The sequence below is a fragment of the Blennius ocellaris genome (genome assembly GCF_963422515.1).
Source record: "Blennius ocellaris genome assembly, chromosome: 14".
NCBI classification, from domain to species: Eukaryota; Metazoa; Chordata; class Actinopteri; order Blenniiformes; family Blenniidae; genus Blennius; species Blennius ocellaris.
The window spans coordinates 9290366-9316907 of NC_137663.1; the positions used below are offsets into that span (position 1 = coordinate 9290366).

General features: G+C 41.0%; 1 protein-coding gene across 1 annotated transcript; it reads left to right on the top strand.

The window, feature by feature from the left end:
• Positions 1 to 790: 790 nt before the first annotated feature.
• Positions 791 to 3315, top strand: msx2b (muscle segment homeobox 2b). Its single transcript, XM_080508241.1, has 2 exons — positions 791 to 1195; positions 1996 to 3315. The coding sequence occupies exons 1-2, from the start codon at positions 808 to 810 to the stop codon at positions 2445 to 2447; spliced, it is 840 nt and encodes a 279-aa protein (XP_080364367.1). The 5' UTR covers positions 791 to 807; the 3' UTR covers positions 2448 to 3315.
• Positions 3316 to 26542: the final 23227 nt, after the last annotated feature.

Sequence of the window (26542 nt, forward strand, 5' to 3'; positions counted from 1 at the left end):
CCCCCCCCCAATACATTTTTTTTTGACCAACCATCTCCAAGGCTCAACATTTTACTGGATAAGCGTCGATATGGTTGTTATAATGTTGTGGCTAAAAGGTGGTGCACCCATTTTACTTTGGAATTCAGTGCTGTCACTAGACCTGAAATCAAATCTTGCCCCACCAAGTATTACATTGAGAAACACCACTGCCTCATGTTAACATTTCCATTCCCATGTGTGTTTTTTATTGTTGCTTGCAACAGTGACGTGCAGACACAGACAAAGGAAGGGAAGACACTGTCCTCAAGACAGCACATTGCTAGCTGATATAATAATGAAGACAGCAGTCAGAGGCCAACTGTATGCTTTGGTGACTTGCCAGAGTTATGTGGTTTTTGCATAACATTCAGAATTGTCATTTAAGAATGCTGGGATTTGTTTTGTTTCGTTTTTTTATAAGGCCAAGAAAGAAAGAAAGAAAGCCAGAGCACTGTAATTAGGAAATAATCCCACATGATAGTTGAGAAGTTCTTCAGGCCTAATTTGTGGCATTAAACCAAAAGTCAAAGTTGAGTTCTTCCCATTTCAAGGTGTTTATGCTCTGATTTTACAAGATTAAATGAAGCTGTATATGGGCTCTGAACTAAGCTGAGTTTGGAACCTCTGGAGCAGTTTGGAGACTGGAGAGGAGGTCTTCCCACCGGCGCTGAAAGCCGCTGTGATTGGCTGAAGGTGATCCGTGTCAACGTGCCGCTGCGCCCTCAAACTCCCACACGGCGCCTGACAGTTCACGACACTGCAACTCCGAGGAGACCCAGAGGAGACATGTCCTCTCAGGAGACGCTTAACGACGCCGGATGCAGCTCTTCCGAGGAAGACGGGAGCCGCGCGGACTTGCCCGACGCGCCGCGGGAGGCGAAGACGTCTCCGGTGGTGCGTCGGCATCACCCGTTCAGCGTCGAGGCGCTCATGTCCGGCGGCAGGAAGACGCACAAACGGCCCGAGGAGTTCGCGAGCTGCTACAAACCCAGGGGAAGTCCCTCGGTTGCAGGTTTTAACCCGCTGTACCTGTGCCGGGAGACGTGCAGTCCTCCGGACGGCGGCAGGAAGTGCGCGCCCGGTGCGCCCTCGTCGCCCGTGAAATCTGAGGCGTCCGAGTCCGAGGACTGTGCGCCACAGTGGGTCACATCCAGCGCCTTTTCCGCTCAACCACGTAAGTCTCATCCTGTCTTGTTGAGCATCAGGAACCGTGGTTTTGTCAAACTTTATTCTTCCGGTAAATCCTGCAGCTGAAACTATCAGCTTTAAAGTTTGAAGGACGCGTCCTCGGAGTCGATGGAGATGGACAAACTTTTTTCCCCAAGGCGTTTTTTCAAGCAAGGCTCTTACATCTGTACTTCACTGGGTCGTTTCAGGGAAAGTATCAACGCTAAGAAAAATTAATTTGGGGAGAAGTTAATTCAACGTAATTGAATCTGTGGAATCAACAATAAGTCTTGAAGTCATATTTGTTCAGAATACAAGGCAATGTGATTTTTTTTGAGGGGGAATTATGAATAATTTAGGTAATGTGAGCCAAACTTTTAAATTGTTTTATTTGGTATTTCAAACTACCAAACACTACAATACCCATAAGCCAGCAGCGTCCCTAAGCACCACAGATATTTTACGTACATATATACAAATACTAAATTAAATTCACTTTTTTTGGAATTTATTTTTCACGCTCGGAATACTTTTTTCAAATAGTTGCCTTATTTAATTTTTTTTAAGTAGATGTGGTGGAACAGTTTTATCAGTGAAGTATGTAAAAGTGCAAGCTGATTAATGATCGAGTGTAAAATCTGGGATATTTATCTACAAGGTAAACTATGTCCTGATCTCCATTTTCAACCTATAAATCACTATTGGAGCCATATTTGGTTTATTGAACCAGCTGCTCCACATCGACATGAAATTAAAACACTACATTTCCAAAAGCTTTCCTCATCCTAAACCCGTTTCTCTGTCCAGGTCACATCAGTGCTTCCTGCCAGCTGAGGAAACACAAGACCAACCGAAAGCCCCGCACTCCCTTCACCACGTCCCAGCTCCTGGCCCTGGAGAGGAAGTTCAGGCAGAAGCAGTACCTCTCCATCGCAGAGCGAGCAGAGTTCTCCTCCTCGCTGACCCTGACTGAGACGCAGGTGAAAATATGGTTCCAGAACCGCAGGGCGAAGGCGAAGAGGCTCCAGGAGGCCGAGCTGGAGAAGATTAAGATGGCCACGGACGCCAAGACGGCGGCAGTGGCGGCGGCTGCAGGAGCTTTGCACCCCGGGTTTACGATACCTCTGTCGCTGGGCGCCATGTCACTGTACGGACAGTCGTACTCCGCCTATCACGGCCACCACAGACCCATACTGCCCATTTCACCTTTAGGACTGTACGCTGCTCCTCTGGGCTACAGCATGTACCACTTATCATAGACATGGAGACATCACAGACTTTAGTGAGACGTGTTTCTAAGGATTCCCACGCAAAATCTATGTTTATAATATATCTACTGCACAAGAAGTGTCTGCATCAACTTTTAAGAGCACTTCAAAACAAATTATTCAGATTTTTTTTTTATTTTATTTTTTTATTGCCCCCACAGGATGTAAAAATACTTCCTCTCTTGCCCATTTGGATAGTTTACAATGACTACGTCTACGTCAAGATGGGCACTTCCGTCTTGCTGTTTATACTCTTTTCTTGTTTACTTCTGCAATAATTGAGCTGGGTGAGGACTTGCACTGCGCACCATAACACAGACTGCAACTTTTTCTATGAAAAAAAAAAAGAAGGGGGTCTTAATACCAAGAGACTTTGGACACGGATGTGGATGAATCACGTGTTTTACAAACTCAGGCCAGATAAAACATATCACTTAAAACACTGTTTATTTCCACTTTTCCCAAAGTGTAGCATTCGCCTTGATGAACCAGGTTAATGGTGTCTGAGGCGGTAAAGTTCAACCCTCTCGTTAATCTTTGTAGTTCAAACTCAGCTGATGTTTTATGCATCATACCAATAAAATAATTTTTATCACTCACATCTTTACAACACATTTATAAAGCATAGATATATTTATTATCCTTGAAATAACAATGCTGGAAATGTACGAGTGCCTTATGCTTTTTTTTTTTTTTTTTTGTATTTATGAAAGGCCGCGACAAAATGGTAGAAGTTTTCTGACCACGCATGTATTTATAGTACTTTTCTCCTAAACCTCCCTTTGAAAGGGCTTCCATTGTGCTATACAGTTTGTATATGTATATACCTTTTTCATATCTATGTTTTATCATTGAACTGAGCAGAATGATTAAAGCCTTTTAGATTGTTTCTTCCATAAAAAGTTTTTTTTTTTTTTGGGAGTGAAAAAATAAAGTTGAAAAACGTGAACATATGCATCCATTCACTTCAGACCTCAAGACAGAAGTAGTCAAAATACAACAATCCAGCTGTTATTGCTTCTTTTGTACTGTGTGTGTGTGTGTGTGTGTGTGTGTGTGTGTGTGTGTGTGTGTGTGTGTGTGTGTGTGTGTGTGTGTGTGTGTGTGTGTGTGTGTGTGTGTGTGTGTGTGTGTGTGTGTGTGTGTCTCTCTCTCAATCCCACGTCTGTGTTTCCCATCAGCCGGTGGTCAGTTCAAACCAATGTTTGACAAACCATAAATGATGCCCATAAATTATCCAACTTCACAGATAAGTTCCCATTATTACCGCGCTGCTGTCCACCGCAGTGGTCAAACTTTCCACTATTTTCAGTGTTTCTTCTTTTCATGTTTTGCAGATGTCATTGTTTATAATTGTGTTTATTTTTTCCAGCAGAAATGCCTTGTGATGTCTATCAGTTATTTGTCCCAACTATAGGTTGATGGGTTTTGTGTTTGTCTGGATTTTCATATTTCCAAACCACCAAGTAGCAACAATTGTGTTTATTTAACTCCAACATTTAAATTGGCTCGTGGGAGATGTGTTGATGGACACAACTGTTGCATGTTTGTCATGAGTTTCCTCACAGTCAGAGCTGTGCATCGTATTGTTCCTGCCTTATTAAACTAAACATCAATGACCAATGTTTTGGTTTGAATTAACTGAATCAAGCCAGACCCGTACAGCTCGGTGCTGGTTTTTTTAAAGAGCCGCAGGGCGAGTTTGATGGTTTGTGGTGCCTGTGTTTTGTCACAAATGTTAAAGAAAGAAAGGGGGAAAAAAAGCAGCATACAACTTCCGTGTGACTTTGATGTAATGAGGAAATCGTTTATAGGCAGCATCATATTTATGAGGGTCCCCTTTAATCAGAACAAGGCAAAGAGGCCCGGCACTCAAACAGGCAGCGAAGGGAAACCAGCAAGTAGCTTAGACGAGTGAGCAATCAGCTTAATGAAGTGCAGATTGGCAGGAGAGACGCTGAATCTCTTGTTAAACTGCACTGCTGCAGGAGTTTTGCATTTCAGTGGCAGATAATTCAATACATTCTTGTCTGCAGGGTTGTCACTAATACTGCTGTTTGTTTTTGTCATTGTCTTGTTGATGTTAATCTGACAGTGATTGAGCTTATGAATAGATATAAAAAAAAATTTAATATTACATGTGGCATTGCTTCTCAGTAGTTATCGTTTGTTTGCCTGCAACTTCCTCTAGTGGCGGTTTATAGTATCGCATCGTGGGAAAAACCTTGCCTGTCACTGTGGCACCACCTTCCAGTATTCAGAACGAGAAACAAAACAAAGTCGCTTATTTAGCCGATTCCCAAATGCATGTGAAAATGAACAAGTTATTCTTGCGGCTCTTGGAGAAAGCTGTGTCTCAACATGATCTATTTTCAATACTGCGCGATAAAACTGGAGTATAGCAGACTCGGGAGGAAGGCATACAGTACAAGGTGTACACCCTGGACAGATCACCGGAGGAAACACAGTGGCAAACAACCACACGCACTCACATTGCACACCTATTCAGACACAGCTATATTAAAAAAAATGCAATAAAAATGATCTCTCAGGGCAATAGGGTTCACATGCTCATTTATACGTGTTTTTCCAGCTGAAGGCAGAGGGGAAACTTTCCCAGTGGACTCGGGGGACAGAAAGGCAGGGTGCATCCAGAACAAGTCCATCACAGGGCCAGCAACACATATTAACACCTACAGGCAACTTGAAGTCATCAATTTAGCTAACAAGCATGTCTTTGTGTTGAGGGAGGAAGTTGGGGAAACACATGGGGAGAGTTCAAAATCCTCACAGACAAGCCCTGAGCCTGGAATCAAACAAGGGGTGTGTGTGCTGTGATGCTAAACTTGACTACCGTTGTTGCTGTTTTTCATACCCTCTTAATATCTGTACGTTCACTGCCATGACGTGGATTCCCCTCATGGAATTGAGGGGAGGGCAGCGAAGTATATTGTACGTTTTTTTAAGTTATCATATGCTTAGTATTCCTTACAACACATATCCGACTCGTTCCTTTAAATGTCACTGACACTTTGGTATCAGCATATTTCGCCATGATATTTTAGATACACACAATAAGAAAAAAAAACCAAAACAAATTGATCCCATATTATCTTCAGGGCTACACAAAGGATCCAGGAAATGCCACAGCAGTTTATTGATCACTGTGGGATGGCAGGTGTGACCTTCTAGTGTGGGCCTTTGCTCTTTCACCAGGGAACCTACGTCTCGTTCAGATCAAATTGGGCTTAGTCCAGGTGAGTCCGTCAACAAATATGTTAGGATATAGGAACAATATTTCTAGGCAGTTCTGGGGTTTTTTTGTATTGCTATTATTGTATAGTGTATTCTTGGTGCCAGTGGCTCAGAGGTGGAAGCAGCCTTGAATGTTTGATGAATATAAATGAGAAATCCAGAGTGAATTGTTCATAGTCAAAAGTAATTTCCTCTCTCTTTTTGTAATACACGAGAGTATTTTTGATTGTCGGTGGTTCCCATTCCAAATTTGTTTACAGCTACTAATGAAGCCTTGGGCAGCAGCGACATCCTGAAACAAAGACAACCCCCCTGTGAGTTTCTGTGGACGGACTGGGACACGATGCACAAGACTTCTGTTGTTTACGTGACACGAGTTTCTATGATTGTGCATGTGTGTGTGTGTGTGTGTGTGTGTGTGTGTGTGTGTGTGTGGTCTTTTGAGACATCCCCCGAGAGTGATGCAGTAGCAGATGTAGGGGAATTGCCCGGAGCGGGCCAGTGGAAGAGAAGGATGGCCATCACTTCTAAAGACGAACACACACACACACACACACACACACACACACACACACACACACACACACACACACACACACACACACACACACACACACACACACTTTCCATTTCACTGCTTTTTGAGGGAGATATTGTTTGAAACTCGGTGTAGTCATCACAACACAGAGTAAATCAAAAAACAGCTTCACAAGCTTTTTACAGTATTTTTCATATATTTCCTTCAGCTGCAATATGTTCAATATTTATCTCACTCATTCTGGGAAACAAAGATGACATTAAAGCTGGAAAAGGAATTAGTTCTTTGAAAGGCACAACTACAAAACAAATAGTCTCTCTCAATACTTTCACGAGTCAGTCTAAGCGTGAATTACCTTTATTCATGACTGTTGGTGTGAATTTCTTTAAGCCAACACACAAGGAAACACATGGTCAAGTCTGTTTTAATAGGTTTTTTGTATGTATCATGGCCAACGGCTCTCATCCTGTTTCCTACATGAAAGATTCAATGTTTAATTTCACTCCTGAAATGACTCCGTATACCGCATGTTTGATCTACGATCCATCAGAAATCGTCACAGGTTCCTCAACAGATTCTACAATTTCTCCTCTGTCCTGCTTCTTTCACGATAACCTAACTAATTGTGGCACAATTGGATTTTGATTGGGGCATAAAAGCAGTTAAAATACACCAAAAACGAACACAAACAGAGACTGAGAGGAGGGGATCTGATCAATTACCATTTCGATGATGAGCAGTCGCTTTGAATGCCATACAATAACTTATTTAACTTTGTTTACATGGAAAACAGCAGCAGGCACACTAATGAGGCTTATGAGCAAGAAGGATCTTCAGTCCAATAGCATATTTAATGCTCCTAAGTCACAGTTACGCTTAAATCGGTCTCTTGCCTATTGTAAAATGGAACCTTAAAGCAGCACCTGAAAGCTCTGCTAAATGACAATTTATATAATTTACGCGCTTCTTCTGACATCGTAATAAGCTGGCAATACAAATGTTTTGCTTACTTACCTGAGACCTCTCCGGTGTTTATTGAGGCAATGAGAGTATGATGCTGTTTCAGGTTTGACTGGTTTCAAATTGAAAAGTCCATATGTTGCATGGAACACAAAATGAAAGGAAAATACTTGTGATTAATGTTTGTAAAATGTGTTCTCTAAATGCTTAGTTGATATTTTTCTTTCGTATGTGATGGAGGTTGAGTTGTGATTGCATTGTATTGTGGAGCTAAAAAAACAACAACCAGCCTGGCAGGAATGATTGTTAAAGTGGTTGTGGTTGAGTGAATGTTTACGTCAGTGCCAGCTCAGGGACATTTGGATTGTCGCTAGCTGACAAATTGATTTCATTTTGGAGTCACCACATCAGATCATTGGCATTTTCTACAATGTTTTGCCGTGTAATTTCTTATGAGCCGCCAGCAGCATCATAAAGCAACAACTAAAAGCAAGAGTGTCAGAAGCATTGATCAAACATATTTCAAAAGGTGAGAGTGTGCTGCGAAAACATGGAATGACAAACACAGTGGGACAAATCGAAATTCGGTGACATTTCATAATTTGTATTATGAAACTATTAAGAGCAGAGATAGTGGAATCGGCGGTGTTAATTTTCTTCCCCGAATCAATAGTTCCTGCTAATGAGAAGAAAAACACGGGAGGTGAAGAATGACTCAGAGGTGCCTGGGTTTGTGAAGGGAAATAGATTTGTTAATGTGCCTCTCCTCTGTCATAGTCACAGTAGCTCAGCACATTAAGCCATTTGAGCACAAAAGCAGCTGGCTCAGTAAGAGGATTGACTCCATTGGGTATGAGCGAGTCCATTAAGTGCTTTCTCCTTCATCAATAACAACACCACTGTAATTTGTAATAAGGGATACAACTTTAAACTAAGAACATAATGTAAAACAATACACACCCACACAGAATTGACGTGCCGTCCGTGTGCAGCCTCCCCAATACAATACATGCCCAACAATAGATGGGGACTCCGAGCATTTTAGGCCCACAAAGGGTTCAATAATGATGTTTGCATGATCTCCCTGTGCATGCTTTCAAATGTTGTTTTTGAGTTTATGTCTTTGAAGTTATTCATTTGTTCCAGACGTGTCAAAACATATACAACATACAGATACTGACACAAACAGCTATTTACACCGATGTGAATTGATCCATCCATCTCGTATAAATAAATCTTCACCGTTCACCCATTGTCAGCTCGGATCAGCTCCTACAACGAGAGAGACCCAGGTGAGTACAGGTGTAACTAAGTTCGGCGTCCAGTAGGTGTCAGCAAAGCAACAGCATTTTCGCAGTATGCTCATCCAACGTGAATCCTCCAGAGACTACCCGAAAACAGGATGTTTTAAATTGGCTGTACCTCTTAAAATAGAGCGAGAAGAGACCAAAATACTGGAGACCAAGTTAAAGCTGTGTTTCATCAGTGGCCATTAAGGTTTGCCCAGCTTGGCCTAGTTTGGGAGATAATTGATGGAGAATTGGTGCATCTTGGAAAATACAAGCGATGCTGCGTAAGGAGGAGAAAACATTGGCAAACATGCTGGTATTGTTCCAGCACCTGTTTACATCACAGCGTGTCTTCATCCCAGCGATTGTTGGAGTCTGTCGCTACATGCACGTGGCTGGGGGATCGCTTTCTTGCCTGCTTGAGCGTGGGTGTTTCTGCAAATAGAAGGAAGGAAATTAATTTGAACACTCTACCCTTGTGGCTCTGACAATGTCCTTTCAGTTAACTTTCACTGCTCTATAGGAGACGACAGAGTAGCTGAGATGTGCCATCGCACACGCGCACACACACACACACACACACACACACACACACACACACACACACACACACACACACACACACACACACACACACACACACACACACACACACACACACACACACACACACACACACACACACACACACACACACAATTGCAGCCTTTTCTACCTCAAGAATTAATGTCACAGAGATAGAGACTGACATTTCAGTGCACAGGAAAGTGCTCTTTCTCTCACTTTCTTCTTCTGGCGCACACACACACACACACACACACACACACACACACACACACACACACACACACACACACACACACACACACACACACACACACACACACACACACAGTCACTGTCAGTGTCACACAACCTCACATATGTACTTATTATTGCCACTGTGCTGTGTTCCCTCATCCCCTTTCTTTGCTTCCAGCCACAAGCCCAGCACTAACTCAAGTTGATAAGCTTTTGGCAGTTGTGTTTCAAGGTATCTGTATTCTCCAGAGCAGTCAGGAAAAATAGGCTTGTAACACATAGGGGGAAAATAAAAAGAAATGTGTGTTTGTGTGTGCCACTCAATCATTCAATTTTTTTTAAATCAACTTTTGACTCTGGGGTACCATGCTCCTCTCCTGAGTGTCTTCTGGACAATGCAGAGAGTGTTTTTGTAAAAGCGGAGCATCTGGCTGAATTTCAATGCAGAATAAGTGCATCTCTTTCCTCTTACAAGGTATCCAGGGGTGCAATAAAATATGCTAAATAATTCAATAAGCTGTGAAAGCAATGCTCCTCATCATAAGATAATAAGATGTAGAATAACTTCCCCTTGTCAAAAATACATGATGATCTTATGACCTTATCGGAGTCATTTGTGTTTGTATTAGGTTTATTATCAGTTGGGTTTGAAGCCATGTGAGTCAAAGGCTGTTAAAGCCATATGATGTGTGAGAACATGGCTGTGAGGATGAAAGATATTTATAGATTCACATGTATTATTTCATGCAGTTGCTTCCTTTTGCTCACTGGCTTATTAGGGGGGACATGGCACATATCTGTGCTGGTTCAAATAAGACAGGATTAGTGGGAAGGGGGCACAGGTGACTTGTGTGTGTGTGTGTGTGTGTGTGTGTGTGTGTGTGTGTGTGTGTGTGTGTGTGTGTGTGTGTGTGTGTGTGTGTGTGTGTGTGTGTGTGTGTGTGTGTGTGTGTGTGTGTGTGTGTGTGTGTGTGTGTGTGTGTGTGTGTTGGAACAATAGCGCATTGATAGTGCCAAAAGGTTGCATGGTTTGGGATGGTATAGCGCAAAATAGGTGTCAAAATCCTCAATCACTCTTCATTTTCAGTTTTGACAGGATACTACATGATTGCGTGTGCATGTGTGTAATGCATGTCGGGGCCTCAAGCTGTTTGCACACTCAAATTACTGCGACTTCTCATCCTTGTGGGAATGAAAAACCAGATGAATGAAGGTCATATCAAAACTCACAATGTCATATCATGTGTGTGTTCTTGTTCGGCTGTACAAGTGTGGACGTCACCCCGAGTGCACAATGAACCGTGGGAATTAACTCGTGTCACCGTTGGAAGAAAAGTTCAGGTTTCCACATGGAAATATAAAATAAAATTGGGGACAAGTGACATGTTTTATGTTGACATGGTAGTGTTTTGAAAACAAGGCCCGTTTAAACGGAAGCAGCACAAAACTGGTAATTTATGTAGCTATCATGTAGGGCCACTGGAGGGTGCTGTTGTTACTTTTGCCAAAAAACGTCGGGCCCGAGATGTATGTATGTATGCATTTTACCAAATTTTCACAAAAACTACTCAACTGAAATGCAAGAAATCTTCAGGAATAATTTGTGATCATCCAAGGACCAATCTATTTGTCTGGAGGACGCCAATGTTGTCGAAGCATTTTCCAAAATATCCAGCTTCGGAGCCATTTTCAAAAATATTTAATTGGCTCCAAGCAACGTTGTCGTGTAAACAGAACCCCAGAACTCAACTAAAGTTATCTGTTTTCACTTAAAGTTGTTGTGTTTATGGGGCTTAAGTTTGGGGTTATTTTATGCTGCCATATATGTAGTCGATATGACTGAGTTCATAATGACTCTTTTATACGTGACTGTCAATGTTTTCGGATCATGTGTTCAGGGTGCCACTAACAAATACGCTTCACTTTGATTATACAAATGTGTATATATTTTAGGTGTAAAAATGCATTTTTTTTCATTAGAAAAATCTGTCAAGTATGTGATTGAGGAAGACTCTACATTAAAAAAAATCCTATGTTGAAGACACTAAATAATTTGTTTGGCTGACAACCCTGGCTTTAGTCCCATCTCCCACCTCAACCTGCCCCTTTTCAAAGGGAACTCGTATCCTCTGCCTTTCTACCCTCTGATTCGAGTCCAATGTTACTTTCCGCAGACCTCCATTTGGAAAGTCAGCAGTTTGGTTTCAGTCAAAACTTTGGAAGCAGGAGAGGACAAAAAAAGAGGATTTGAACAGGTTTGTAGAAAAGAGACTAAAAGGCAAAAATGGCTGAAATGAGCTCATCTTGCTTTTATAATTCAATAATTTAATATGTGTAAAGTTGATAGTCGATTACAGCTTAGCGCATGTAGCAATGAGCCATGGTATCTGAACAAAGGTCCTTGTTTTCCGCTCGTTTGTACAACTGCTCCTGCTTTATTCATGTGTGCACGGACCTTGACTTTCGATCCTGAGACAATGACTGGATTCCTCTGTGACCACTTCCCTCGGGCACCAACTTCGGTTACCAATGGCACGATCATGCGTCAAACCAAGAGGTGCCTGAGAGAGCGAGGATGGGAAGGGTCATGGGCTCGATCCGCGAGCGACAGCTCTCCTGCGACGGTCTTGTGAGGCTTTTGCCCGCATTATTAATGTGGAGGAACCTCAAGGTTGGGGGCAGGGGTGGGGGCTGATGGGATATTTCGAGTTTGCAGCAGCTGGAGAACCAATTGTCGGGATGGTTGAAGGACTCCTACATGTGACCTCCTCTGTATGATTCCTGCAGCATGTAACAAACAAACATGGTGCTCCAGAATTGGCGATTCAGTTCACGGTCAAGCTCTGCTGAAAGCATCATCAGGAGTTTGATTTTTAATAATTACAGCTGCATTAACATGCATTGAGATTCCTTCTTCCAAATAACAGAGCTTATTATCTTGCTCCTAATTCACACCAACTGTAACTGAGCCATATGTTTTTTCCATCAGCTGTACATTTGCAGTTCAGAACTTAAATGTTTGTTAAATGCTTTCCTTTATTGTACATAGACTTATGACCTTTAGATATTAAATAAATAGGACTGTCAGTCCATTCAATTTCATCAGTTCCTGTGGATTAACCATGTTAAATTACAGTTTTCTCTCATATTCAAGAATCTGTCATTTTGAATTTGCAGAGCATGTAAGTGCATGGAAACATAATTGAATGCAGCTTGTGACCACAGTGATGACGTTGTTAGCATTGTGAACTCTCAACAGGCTTTGCATTCATGTAGTTTGGCTTCATCATAACACTCCTGCTGCTTCTTTCAATGTTCAGCATATATTCCAATGTAACCTGCGTTCCAATGCTGCGCCCGTGAGTGTAAGTGGGAAATGATGATTGACAGATTTGTAAATAATTAACATGCAAATTGCTGCATGTTTCCAGATCGATGGTGTGAAAAGCAAGTAATGCATGCTAATTTATTTGAAATCGCAGCTGTGAATATTGACCTTTTGCCAACGGTGCGACTGGTGTTGCCAGTTATAACATTTGTGTGTGCTAGTGAGAGTGGCTGTTTCAATACACATAACCCCGTATCAATGCAAGCATTGTACCTGTCTGTGGATGAATATCATATTTTATCACTATTAAACCTGGAGGTGAAGTTCATCAGAAACAATGGGGAAAAAAACTATTTAAGAATGAAAGTTGTTTCCATGATGTAATGTAATGCACGTTAATAAAGCTTCGCAAGTGCATCAAGGTAAAACAATGACAATTACCACAACTTATGTGGTAATCAATCTTGTTTACACTTGCTGGTCGGCCGAATACATGCTATGTACATTATCACACGTTTAGGCAAAGAACCTATAGTAGTCACTACATAGTTAAAAAAAAAAAACGCTGAAGGCCGGTGACAAGGTTTAACGTGACAACACCTAATGTGCTACAAAAAAGGAGTGTGTTTACACTGCAGCATCGGACACACAGACAGCGATGTCATTCGTATGCCGGGCCACGGGAGGGCACTGTTGCTTGATTTTATAATGACACCACACAGACATGTACCATATACAGGGAATGACACACTATATACATGAAGAAAATGAAGCGCACCCGACATCCGTATGGACTGATGAGGCATTGGATGCTATCAGGGGTGAGTCTCAACTACAAAGCTACTGATCTGGGCGATGACAGTAGGATACGGACCACGATTCATACCACTACGGTCCGCCATGTTTGTTTATAAGTGAATGAGCAGGAGGGAGGGGGAGAGATGTGCACATGTGCAGTACGAGTGCTCATAGCCCCCGGCAGTCTCCGCAGGAGAGAATAGCGACTGTGAAAGAATCTTTCCGCCTTCGGAGCCGGGATAAAAACTTTGTGGATACAGTGCATCTACACACTAGCGTGGTGTAAGCGTCCCCTCAAAAGTGAAGAAAGTTTTGCAGGTGCACTCGTATTTGTTGTCGTGTAAACAGGACCTAAATCTGACCATCATATAAAACCATTGTTGAACATTGTGAGGCATGTGCTTCCTTTCTGTATCTCACCTAACACTGAAGAAAAAAAGAAAAAAAGAATTAGCATGTTTCATATCTTGAAAAGCTGGAGTGATTATTAGGATGAAAGATTCTCCGCATCATTAGCACTGCTCCACAACCACAAAAAATCAAAGGACATGCCCTTTACTTATGATCAAAAGTAAACGAGTGTGGTGATGAGATATGTGAGACCATGAGAAGAAGCATAAAATGAAAACACCCAAATAAAAACTGACCAAATCATAAAGGCAGTGACCAAACTGGTGTGATGGAAGACTTCTCATTTAATATCATCACTTATCCTAAAACTCACTTTTGAGCTATGAATACAAATACTGCCACCGATGTGGTTTACTGTGTCCTTTGGGTGGTTTAAAGGCTGAATCGGGCATTAATAATAATAATTATTAAAAAATACATTAAAAAAACCAAGAACAACTTCACCCACTGACCTTGCAGCATTTTTATGACGATAATGACTATGATTTATGATGTTGTGCCAAACTGTGACATTGATTCAGTGGCACCAAGGATCATCCAGTTGCCACCGATTAAGATCCTGCTATAGTTTGCTGATTAAGTCGCTTTAATTGTTAATTTATCCCCCATGGAAATAAATTTAGTTGAGCAGAGCATGTGCAATTATTTCAAGGTGTATGTATGTATTTCCCCCCACTTTGTACAGCGGTGAGAGTCACACAGAATGTAAGGTACAGCTATATACTGTAGGGTTCTTCACCCGTATTTCTTTTATTACTTCACACACACACACACACACACACACACACACACACACACACACACACACACACACATACACACACACACACACACACACACACACACACACACACACACACACACACACACACACACACACACACACACACACACACACACACACACGAGTTTACAACCCGTCTGGCTCCTGACAGCTCTATTAATTCATCAAAAAATTAGCCATAAGATCAGGTAAAGGTGTGGAGTGCAATTAGGATTCACAGCTATCATTCTTGTCATCATATTACCTGCTATTTAACACATAAACAATGATAAAGGAATTATGTGGTATTTTACAAATAAACACATTTATTGCCTTCATGACAATCAAAGGAGCTGGAATACATCTAGGACACAAGGACACTCACTCACAAGAGCCAATGTTCATTAAAAATTATATTTTCATCTAATTTATTGTATATGAAATAATAATTAAAGTTGTGTATTAACAACACCCATTCATACACACACACACACACACACACACACACACACACACACACACACACACACACACACGCACACACATGCACACACACACACACACACACACACATAAATAGTGTAAATAAAAAACATACATGTGTACAAATATTAGTTTCATATCACAAAGAGGCTTCACAATAACCGCAAATAATCTTAACACAATTGTTTTTAAGAATTTTAATGTTTTGAAGTTCCCTGACCTCCGTGCATTACAGAACTAATTACTGTGTCATAAGCAGTTTAATGATGCTCTGCCCAACAACCTCTGTCTCTTAAACATGAGCATGCTCCTCAAATTAGATCATTTCAAAGTAATTATGATTTCTTTGAATAATAATCCATCAAACAAGTAGAGTATTTTTTTGGTCACTTAAAAATAAAGAAACACAAATTAAGAAAAATAAAAAGAGTTTTCGGAAAAGCTAGTTTCTTTATTTTGCCCACGATATGACAGTAGCTTCAAAATTCTCCAATAAAAAACCCTAAAATGAACAACAGTTATCATGGATATATAGAGGAAAGTTTTACAGATTATCTTTCAGATGCATGAAATGTGATGAATGAACCTTTTGAAAAGCGATTTGTACTGCCAACTTCACTATCTGGTCATACTCCTTGATGTTATTTTACCACAACTTGAAGTCAGAGCTCATTGAGTATCTCAAACCGGCCAGTGCACAGTCTACAGTTATATAAGTCTATGAGCATGACTCCTAATCCATATTCTCGAGCCACTTCTCAGTTACTATTATTAATGTTTATAGCGTGTTATTATCTGCACGCACATCTGTATGGTTTCATTACAAAAACAACCAACAGTGCTCACTCATGACATGGCATGCCAACTACATCGTTTTCAGCGTTTTTGCCATTTCCACATAAACAGGCATTGTTTTCAAAACATTGCTGTGTAAACAAAAGTTTTCTGAAACAAAAACGCAAATGAGCCATTTTTACTTGAAACTTTGTTGAATAAACGGGGCCACAGTATTATTTTATTGACAACCTTAGAACAGTTAAAGCTTCAGGACCCAGCTATTGTATTCCACACACAGCCCCAAACCCCCAAAGTGAAAAACCATCGAGTACCTGGCGCAACTTTCCCATTCATCAAACCATCCTTGAGTAACACACTGAAGCCTAAGTTGCAACTAGGTGTGAGTAAGTACTGTTCATTGTGCTATGCTGCTATTGAGTGGGAGTGGGAGCGTTTTAATGAATGAATGTGACAGTGTGAAGTTGATTGACACTGCTGTAGTGGGAAAGGACTTCTCTATGAAGGTAAGGTCGACCCCCCATGTCAGGCTGGCACTGTGTGCAGGTGGTTTTTATTTTGTGAATAGCACTGTGAAAAATTGGGATAGTGAGAAAGAAAAAGTCAGCACAACTAGACAACGATAGAATAAAGCTCTGGACTTGGCTGATATAGTACATTTAGCAAATTTTTTTTATTGGCCAAAGACACTTCAACAGGGGAACCTCCAACATTTGAATTAGAAGTCGACCTGCTCTATCAGTTCAGCCTCAGTGTCTCAAAATGCATGCACAATGTCTGGAAACATTGACATCAGTGGAATCCTTACAGCACAACAAAAAAGCAGTAGCATATGGGAGGCACAGACAAATCAGACCACATACAGTATTTGCCCATCAGATTTTACATCCGACTGTGCGAGTACAATAACCTCAGGGATTTCATTATCCACATTTCCTCTCGTAGGGTCAGATGCCCTTGCGTGGACAGATGCATATGACTCACAGGCAGAGGGGAAGACCTCCCACTTTGCAGTCCGTGAAGCAAATACAGCAGGAGGGTCCGATTGTCAGTCAGCATCCTACACAGTGTGCATCCCTAAGAGTCAGCAGAACTCTCCACTGCTGCGTCACATTAAAAGCAGGATGACCCGAGGGTGGTGGTTGCCTGCTTTGTCAGTCTGACAAAGCCCATTTGGCCCTTTTCGTACCATTGCAAGGGCAATTTGCTGTGTGTGACCTTTCAATGGGCAATGTAACATGACAAGAGCTGTTAACATCTGAGGAGCACCAAGGGGGGTTTCTCAAGATATAGGCCATTCTTACAGTTTTAGAGTTCATTCATTTGTCATCTTTAAAATGGACTTCCCCCTTGTTTTACATGCACTGATCTCAGAGGTTTTGTGACATCTATCAGATCTCTCGTTGCACCAAGTGGAGACTGTCAATACAAAGCTAGGTGTGGGACCTCACACACATACTCTTGTTCACTTAACATAAGCACACTTTTATATATACACATACAAGCCAAGGGCGAAGCTTTGCCTGTCCAGCAAAGAAAGGTTCCCCCATAAATTGTGCACTTGTCAATTGCCTTGTGATGCCCAATACACCGTGCACCTCATGGCCCAGTCAGACCTGGCATTAACATGTTTTTTGGGTAATATAATCACAGGTGGCAACCCCTAAAGACCAAAAGTGTGAGGAGGCACCAATGCACTGTGTGTGCCTGAGCACACACATTGCTTGACCCAGCAGTCAACTGCGGGAATCAAACCAGTAAACATCATATGCCACGTCTACATCTCCAACCTCTTAGACACCACTGCTCACAAAGGCCCAGTGTGATTTGAATCCACAAGCTTCCAGTTGCAAGCTTACCCCCTAACAGACCACCACTTCCTCCTAAAAACCACATCTAATGAATAAACTGTCTCATTCAGGCTAACAGCACACAATGTGACAACGAAAAGTTGGTGAAAAGGCACAAGTTATACAGACTGAAGGAAAAGCCAAAAACACTAATCTGTCAGAGTGCATGGACATGAAAGAAAATGACGGTGACACTTGAAGGTCATGACTGACACATGTCCCGACCACACAGACAGCTAATGTATTCATCCTACTCACACCCAATTTACAAATACCTCTCTTCATGTGACCCTTTTAGAGTTACTTTAAAATCAAGCACACCGTAGAAAAGAAATCTGTTCAAAATAGCTACTCTCAATAAATAATTGCCTTTAATATTAAAGAAAGATTGTAATCCTGTCTGGCATGATCTGTTGCTCTTTGCACACAAGTGTTGGTGAGTGCGTGTGTTAATATTGATATCTGTAAACGCATGCACATCTCCGCGCTCAATTATGGACGCGAGTGTGCACGCTTTCACTCCATTTTGTTTGAACATTCAGTGTTCCCAAATGTGTGCGTGTGTGTCTTTGTGCACGTGCGTGTGGCAGCTAGTTTAAGTAACGCTGCTCCTGAATAGAGGATGTCAGTGAAACGGCGAGCCTCTGGGGTTTAGCGTCCACTCTACATGCTGCAAACACTGTTCTATTCTAGGAACTTGCCTAAAAACAGAGAGGAACACAGTTGTGGCACTTTCTGACACTCCTACCTCTGGTGCAGCTGCTGTTTAGTTTCGTCCACGGAGGGCAGAAGAGGGGGGCGGGGGTTGAAGGAGAGAAAGGAAGAGGAGCAGAGAGGATGAAAAAAGAGGGAGAGGCTGAGGGGAGACATTCATCCTCGAGGCATTTATTCAGCCGGCCAGTCAGCCATGCACTTACATAACCAGCTGGCAAGCCAGGCAGTCAGTCAGCGGGCCAGTCAGTTATCTGTCAATCTAAAATAAATGCTGGGCCAGTAAACACCTCTCCTGCCCGCTTGGGCCAAACTGAACCGAGTTGTTGAGAGGCGACAGACTCGGGACTTTTCACCGTGGCAGGTGTGTGCATCACTTTCATACGGCCGCCTGACCAGGGAATGCTAATCAGAAGTGGCAAGGCAGGAGGTGTGAAGTCGGAGGCAGAGTGGCTGACGGGAACATGCTTTAGCTTTATGAGGTAAAAGGAAAACGGAGACGGATGGAGGGCTATATAAGGTGCAAATCAGCAAGCAGACGTTGGTGGGCTGGTGTCATGGCTTGTGTGTCTCAATGTTTTCGTGCCAGTGTGTGAAACATCAGGAGGCAGTGCAGCTGTGTTTTCTTTTTACTCAAAATACTCCAGTAATAATATAATGCAGCAATCAGTGTACGTCCCTTTGGTTAGATTGTTTAAATGACTCTAGGTGGTGCTCTTTGACTGTTTGCACGTTTGGGAATCCCAGTTTGTGATACATCCTGAGCTCTACTTCTGTTTGTTTGTGGTTAAAGGAACAGGAAAGTACAAACATATCAGTTGCTCTCCTCCCTTGCTTCAAGCGAATGATATAAAAGCCTTCGTTAAATTGGTGGAGCAACGTTGAATTGTTGTTGTTTTCCACTCTTGGAACTAGAGACTTGAGAAGGATCATTACTTCAAACACAATATCTCTTCTTATTCCGACGTCATCCTTTTCCTACTCACACTCTCTACTTTTATTTAAGGAGACTTCTTCAGCAACTCCTTGGAGTTTACAATGAAACCAATTTATCGTAAGAAAAATAGAAGCATTTAAGTCCCCAAAAAAACACCCATTATTTCACAGGTTGTAGACTTGTATGTGCTCGGCATATTTAATAGAGATTTCCAGCAGCAAATTAAGTTCCATTCATAAGCAAATGATGGACTTTTTAGAACTTGGAGCAGGAAAATAAAGGAAAATACTTTCATGAATGCCAGGGGGAAACAGGTAACCACCACAAGGATTCAAACATACACCAGTCATCATGTTTATGGATGGAAACACACAAAAGGCACAGACAAAATGAAAATTAAACCAAACTCGTTCAGTGAGGAGAAGAATAATGTGGCGCATTCTCATGAATATCTCAAGAATAAACCATATGTCAGTCTCAATTTAATTTGCATATTATACCGTCGGACTGCAAACACACAACTCCTTTACTTTTTTTTTCTTTATCTTTTCTGCATCATATGGCTAAAGCAACACCACAAAATATGCATCGTGTTCTGGACTACTACAGGTCAGTGGTGCACACATGAGTGAGTGATGGTTGCAGCTCTGACACACACATACACACACACACACACACACACACACACACACACACACACACACACACACACACACACACACACACACACACACGCACGCACGCACGCACGCACGCACGCACGCACGCACACACACACACACACACACACACACACACACACACACACACACACACACACACACACACACACACACACACACACACACACACATGGATGGAAGCTGCTGACACAACAGCTATTCTCAGCTGTGGTTCACATATTATGCAGTAAAAAAAGAGGTGTGCGTAGAATGAGCTTTCTATCTCCTGAAACCAAGACAATGACGCATCTGAGGACAATGCAGTGGTAAACTAACGGAGACACACAGAGGAAACATTATTAGTGTCCGAGATGCCTCTGTAAAGTTATTATGGGATTTCATTTCACAGTATTGCTGGACAGGTTAGCTTACAATAACTCATTCTCCCCCATTTCTGTCCCTTTAGTTGAATCCTAAGAACAGAATGAATAATGAGGTGCACCGCTGGATCGACAAATTAGTTTACACTGTAGTTTACTCCAGCAACAGATTTGGGCCCCAGTGTATCACAAAAAACAACAAAGGCACGTTGTATTCTCTGCAGTTCTTTAAATGTTAATTAAAAGTCATTTTTTGTTGTTGTGAGTTGATGCAACAGTTGTGTAAGGAGTCAAACTTGTGCTCACTACTATACAGACTTCTCTTTGTTCTCCAGACATAAAATGATAACATTTTGTCCTCTTTTAATTTCCATTTTGTCATTGTAAGTTGTTTCTTCTGGAATGTTCTACCCTCACAAACTCAAATGCACATCCTTTTTAAAATTCCACTGAGGTTCAAACAAAGTGTGTGTAGTGTCTGAAAGCCCAACACCTCCATACCTGAGGTGAAATTGCTGCTTTGAATTCATGAAATGCTGGAAATCCTTTCAAATGCCTACATGACTTACCAGAGGGCAAGAGCCGAGCTCAACTTTGTCTAATTATTGTTAAGTTGATCCACCGCATTGGCTTGCAGGGAAAAAATACAAAAATCCAATAGTCCGGTTTCTACTGAATGTGTATCCAGTAGGCATGTCACATACAGGTTTGAATATTGTGTGGTGTCCACGTGAATAAATTAACATTATTACTGGCTGAACACTTTGGTTCTAAATCTCACATTGATGCGAGTTGTTACTTTACACCTGTTTACATTTGCTGATATATTCAAAAGTGATGAATTCTGCATCAGTCACACAGATCACACTGTGAAACGACCTCAAAACGATGAAAACATTGTCACAGTAATAATCATCTTAACAAATTACTTCCATTTGAAATTTAACACATCTACAGCAAGTCACATGAGATCATTGGTTACATCACTATCTTGAGGGACTTTGTGATATTCTGTAATTAAATAAAAAGTTCCCTTTCTTTGGGTTTTCAGTCCATCTTGGGGCATTTGTTGGAGTGGTGCCACTTCATCCTTCACACTTTCACCGGAAAAATGATGTGATTTTTTAAATTTCTTTTTAGGATGGTTGGCTATTTATATTATCTGGGTGCCCATGGACTAAACTAAAAATTGCTGCCTGTTTGGAACAGTTGCAGTTTTAGGCAAAGTCGCTTCAAAGTCCTAATACTGATAACTACACTGTGGTTGTGAGCTAAAAGAGAAATAATTCCTTTGTTACTTAAGCTGATTCTGAAGTATCGTTTCACCAGGTCATCAAACTGAATGCAAGGCTTTTTGTAGAAGAAGTCACATGCACTGGCACTTTTTTTTTAAGATGCAAAAAAAGTTATTCTTCCTAAAATCAAGGGGGCTTCCTGGTTGAGAATAATTGCTTTACACAAATAGAAATCTATTTCCTCAAAGTAACACAAATAAATCAACCTACCTACTTTGCCATTGTTCTTTGTTTTGTATGAATATGTCTGATGGTAATAAACAACAACATCGAAATGAGTCAGCATGATGAAACTTGTGAACTTTCTTTGCTACAAAAGCTTTTTTTTCTTTTTTAATCATAAAGCCATGCAGTTTGTTCATGCATAACACCAACAGTATCAACAGGAGTGTCTGAAGCAAAAGAGCATGATTTGCAGTAATAGATGGGCAATTTTGCCTCTTCTGGTTGATATATCCTGCCTCTTTTGAATAATGTTACCATCCACAGAGACAATATCACGTTACCGAAAAGGTTCAACCCAACTGTATGGGACTGGCTGCACTCTCATTTAGTTTGGGCTGGTTTGTTGGAGCCTTTTCATCACATTTTTTTTTTTTAAGAATTTAAACTCAATGAAAAATATAGCTTTAAAATGGGTACAGATTCAAGACTCATTGTTCATCTTAGGGTTAAAGTGAGAATGTGGTGGGTTGATGGTGATGAACCGTGGCCTGTCCTGAGAGTATCCTGCCTTCAAATATGATTAGCGAGACTCCGGTGCCCCTCAAACTGGAGGATAAATCTGTAAAGTAGATGAATGGATGGATGGTTTGACTTATATCTACTATTAGACATCTTGACTGCACTCAAATTGGAAGAACTGGTAACATCCTCCTGAATGAACACTGCTAATCCAAGCCCTTCCACCGAAACAGAATAAAAGTAAATATGTGGCACAGATACAAGCTCATCTCAATTCACCATTTCGTGGTCCTTCTTTATTTCTTATTGGTGCCTTCTCATCTCATGTCTGTCCAGCACATATCTAATGACTTCATATTACCAGCTGATGCCCTTTTCGGAGATCTGCCGTCACATGGTGTCCTTACACCAGCAATTAACTATAATTGCTTTCCATCTTCAAACAAATTCTCTCTGCTTTGATATCCTCATCCTTGCTACAAATGTAACGAGCCCTTGTGTTCTCTTCAGTCAATAATGGAAGGTAGAGAGGGTGACTCAGGGATTTGATGAATAGGGGAATTATCCAACAGTTTTTTTCATGAGGTAACATGTAAAAAAAAAGGATCTTTTATACTCCTAAAAACAAAAGCAAAGACACACAGAGACCAAGCCAGTACTGTAAAATCTCCCTGAAGCAACAATATGAGCTCACACAGCAGCATTGATCCGGTTACATCAAAAATCATTGTTGTTTCCATACCAGTCCCAAATGCTGCTGGCCTTTTTCTACCATCAGCTTCCACTAACACCTTGTTAGGACTTCACTTACAAACATTCCTACCCGATCAACAGCAAACATCCTGTTAATTAAGACCGGTCTGCAGTCATGCTCACTGAACTGGAGAGAAAAGAGTGGCATTTAATTAGACAGGCCATCGGTCTTGATTTGTGTTATATCAATAGAAACATACCTGCATAGTGACTGAAAGCTGACATCAGCTGTGTGGAGAAGAGCCGGCAGAGGTCAGACGCAATTTGACACTGGAGGAATGCGCTTTAAGTCCCCCAATTTGCAGAAGACGGAAAAAAAATACTATAATACAAGTGACATCGTTATTCACACACCACTCTGTCTTAACATTCCACATGAGGCCAATCTGTGTACCTGTGAGACCTCCGATATTTTCTCTTCAGTCAAAAAAGAATACGAACTGCCTCGGATAATGATTTTGATCATACACCCCCTGTTTTTACAAAGTCTAATATAGACACTTTAAATTGGGTTTCAGGGGATCTGTAGCTTTCACATTATACTTGTATTGATCCTCACACACTTCCATGCTACATTAAATGAGAATGGATGGTATTTCACTATTCTCTGATGAAATGCGTCATTTCCACAGGATATGGATCACTACCGATGACGACGTCACGGGCTCCATGTTGGTTTTATGGTCTCTGGTCTGTAACGTCTCACTGCAGATCAGTCCAGTTACTTAGTTCCGCAGCAAAACCGTCACCTGAGCCAGGAAGTATCCATGTTGAGCTGACAACATGTCGGTGTATCGCTGCAGCTCCACCGTTGTGCTCCATGGTTGCATGTTGTGACGTTATTGTCATTAATAACCCATAGAGCAGAAGCACTCACATTTGTCTCCTTTCTACAATAGCTAATAATGATGGTTATTACAGGAAGACAAAGGAACAGTGCAAGTCCCTAATGAGCCCTTCCTTTCTCAGCAGAAGAAGAGCTTTATCTGCAGAGAGACATGCATTGGGGCTTATTAAAGATATGTGCCACTCTGAATGCCAATTTACCCAATTAAGAGACCAAAAAACACACAAAAATAAACGGAAAAAAAGAATCTGAAGAATCTAAATGGTTTTGCATGATGGGTCAATGTTTTAGAAGCTCGAATGAGAAAACCACAAAATCAAAACTGTGGTTATATGTCATCTAATTTGTGGAAACCTTTTTATTCTCTTTATTTGCTCTGAGGTCTTTTCACAGTTGCTGCTCCTCTAAAGGATCCTGAAAGCTGTGCTAGTGTATTTTTGTATAGTTTCCGTCTGGGATTAATAAAGCATCTTGTATTCTCCTGAAAACCAGAAAAATGTTGGTTTAAGAGAAATCAAAGGAATAGTGATTTATTAGGATAAATAACTGATTAATTCGTGAATGATTTAACAGTATTTTTTACTGTTTGCTTTCATATTCCCCAATATACTTAAAAGCTCTAGATTCTATCAACAAACTGCTCATCTACAGGTTTAGAGAGAAGAAGAAGAAGACATCGCATCACCAACTGTACTCCTATTTTTTTTCTAAACAAACTTTTAGAAACTTGTAAATTTAATTTGGGGCCCATCTGAATAAAACAAAGGCTCACCAGCTGCTACCCGTCTCGACATATTTGTTGTTAATCCCGTTCTTTGATTTTGGGTACGTTATAGCCATAGACACACTCATTGATCCTTTTCTTTCTGGTCTATGGAGCGTAACAGTTTTCGGTTTGAATTCTACTCACTGTCTTTGCACCATCTGTTCTCTTCCACATCTTTTTTTTTTTTTTTTTTTTTAGACTTTCGCTGAATCTTATTTTTCCTGTAGTATTTACAAAGCCTTTTATGAAACAACCTCAGCAGACCTCAAGGAATTTTGCTGATAGTTTAATAGTTTACCTGTCCAGGAGCCACCGTCTGTCCCACACAGCGGAGCTGGTGTGAAAGCCAGGGTCAGCAATAGAGCAAAACACTTTTCACCCCTGCCTCCTACAAGATGTACTGCAAGCCCAGTTATAGAAAATCAATAAGTGGAACAGAAGAATGAAGAAAATCACAGGAGACACAAGAAGTGCTCTATCACCAGCCGAGAGGCCCCACAGCTACGGCTGAGAACCAAGAGCTGGCCGTTCGAGGCGCGCCGCCTTTTAAAGTGTGCACAGCAGGAAGACGCATCCATTTGAGGTTTAAAAGCCACTTGGCTGGAGAAATACTTTCTCTTGTGAAGCCAAGGATAGTAAATATATTACTGGTGGGTCGACACAAGCGGATCTGTGCTTTAACTTTCCAATTTACTGAAAGCATTAAAAGGAATTCTTTATCTTTCTCGTGAGGGAAGTGTGACAAAGCAGCACAGCAATGTTTCTAATGTGCCTCCAAGCTGTGCAATCAAACAGAAATAGCTGGAGTTGTGCAGAAATCCACCAAAAAAAAAACAAACAAACAAAAAAGAAAACTGTCAAGCAGCTATCTGACTTATTCAGTCATCTTGTGACTGCTTTTAAATCTGCTGAGCAGTTCATGGAGACCTTAGTCTGTCCCCAGCCCCATCGTATTGTATTGTATTGTTCCTTTTCTTTATTTGGGGAATGTGTATTGAAGAAAGTTTTAATCATGTTGGCTCGGTTCATGAGGAAAAACAACTTCAACAAGACTTCGGCATTATAAAAGAGGAGAGAATGTAATTTATTTCACATTCTTGAAAGTGGAAAAGCATCAGAGAAATATTCATGGTTAAGTTTTCTTAATGGAAATGGAAACAAAATGATGTGGCTCAGTAATTGCTTCTGCTTCAGCTTCAGCTGGAGCACAGTTACTACCGATGTGATAAACATGTTTCGCTTAAAGCAACAGCAACTCCCCCCCATAGAAGTTTTTTTAAAGGTTTTATTTTATTTTATTTTATTTTATTTTACTTTATTTATTTATAATAAAAGCATGCATTTTACTTTAAGATAATCTAATCCTCTCCTATAATTCTCAAATAAAAAAAATAGTAAAAACAAACGGATTCAGCCCTTCTTAATATTTTTAGTTATCTATATTGGGAGACACACTTAACAATGCAACTTTTCCAAACTTCTCCGATTTGTCTTGATTGAATCTAAATTTTATATTCAAGGTGATTGGCCACCTATAACCTTTTAAAATTTAAGTAAGCTACTCGCAATACAGTGTTGTTTTTTTTGTAATTTAATTATTGTATTTAATCTGAACCAAACATTTCTCGGTGTACTTGAGAAACGTCCTCTCAGTTCGTGACATCCCGATGCAGCAGGCACATGTAAGTAAACGCTTCGCTGACTGCCTTCATTATATTCATTTCTATTGAGAAAGGAGGTCCTTACAATATTAAAGTAATCATAAATCAAGGGATTATAC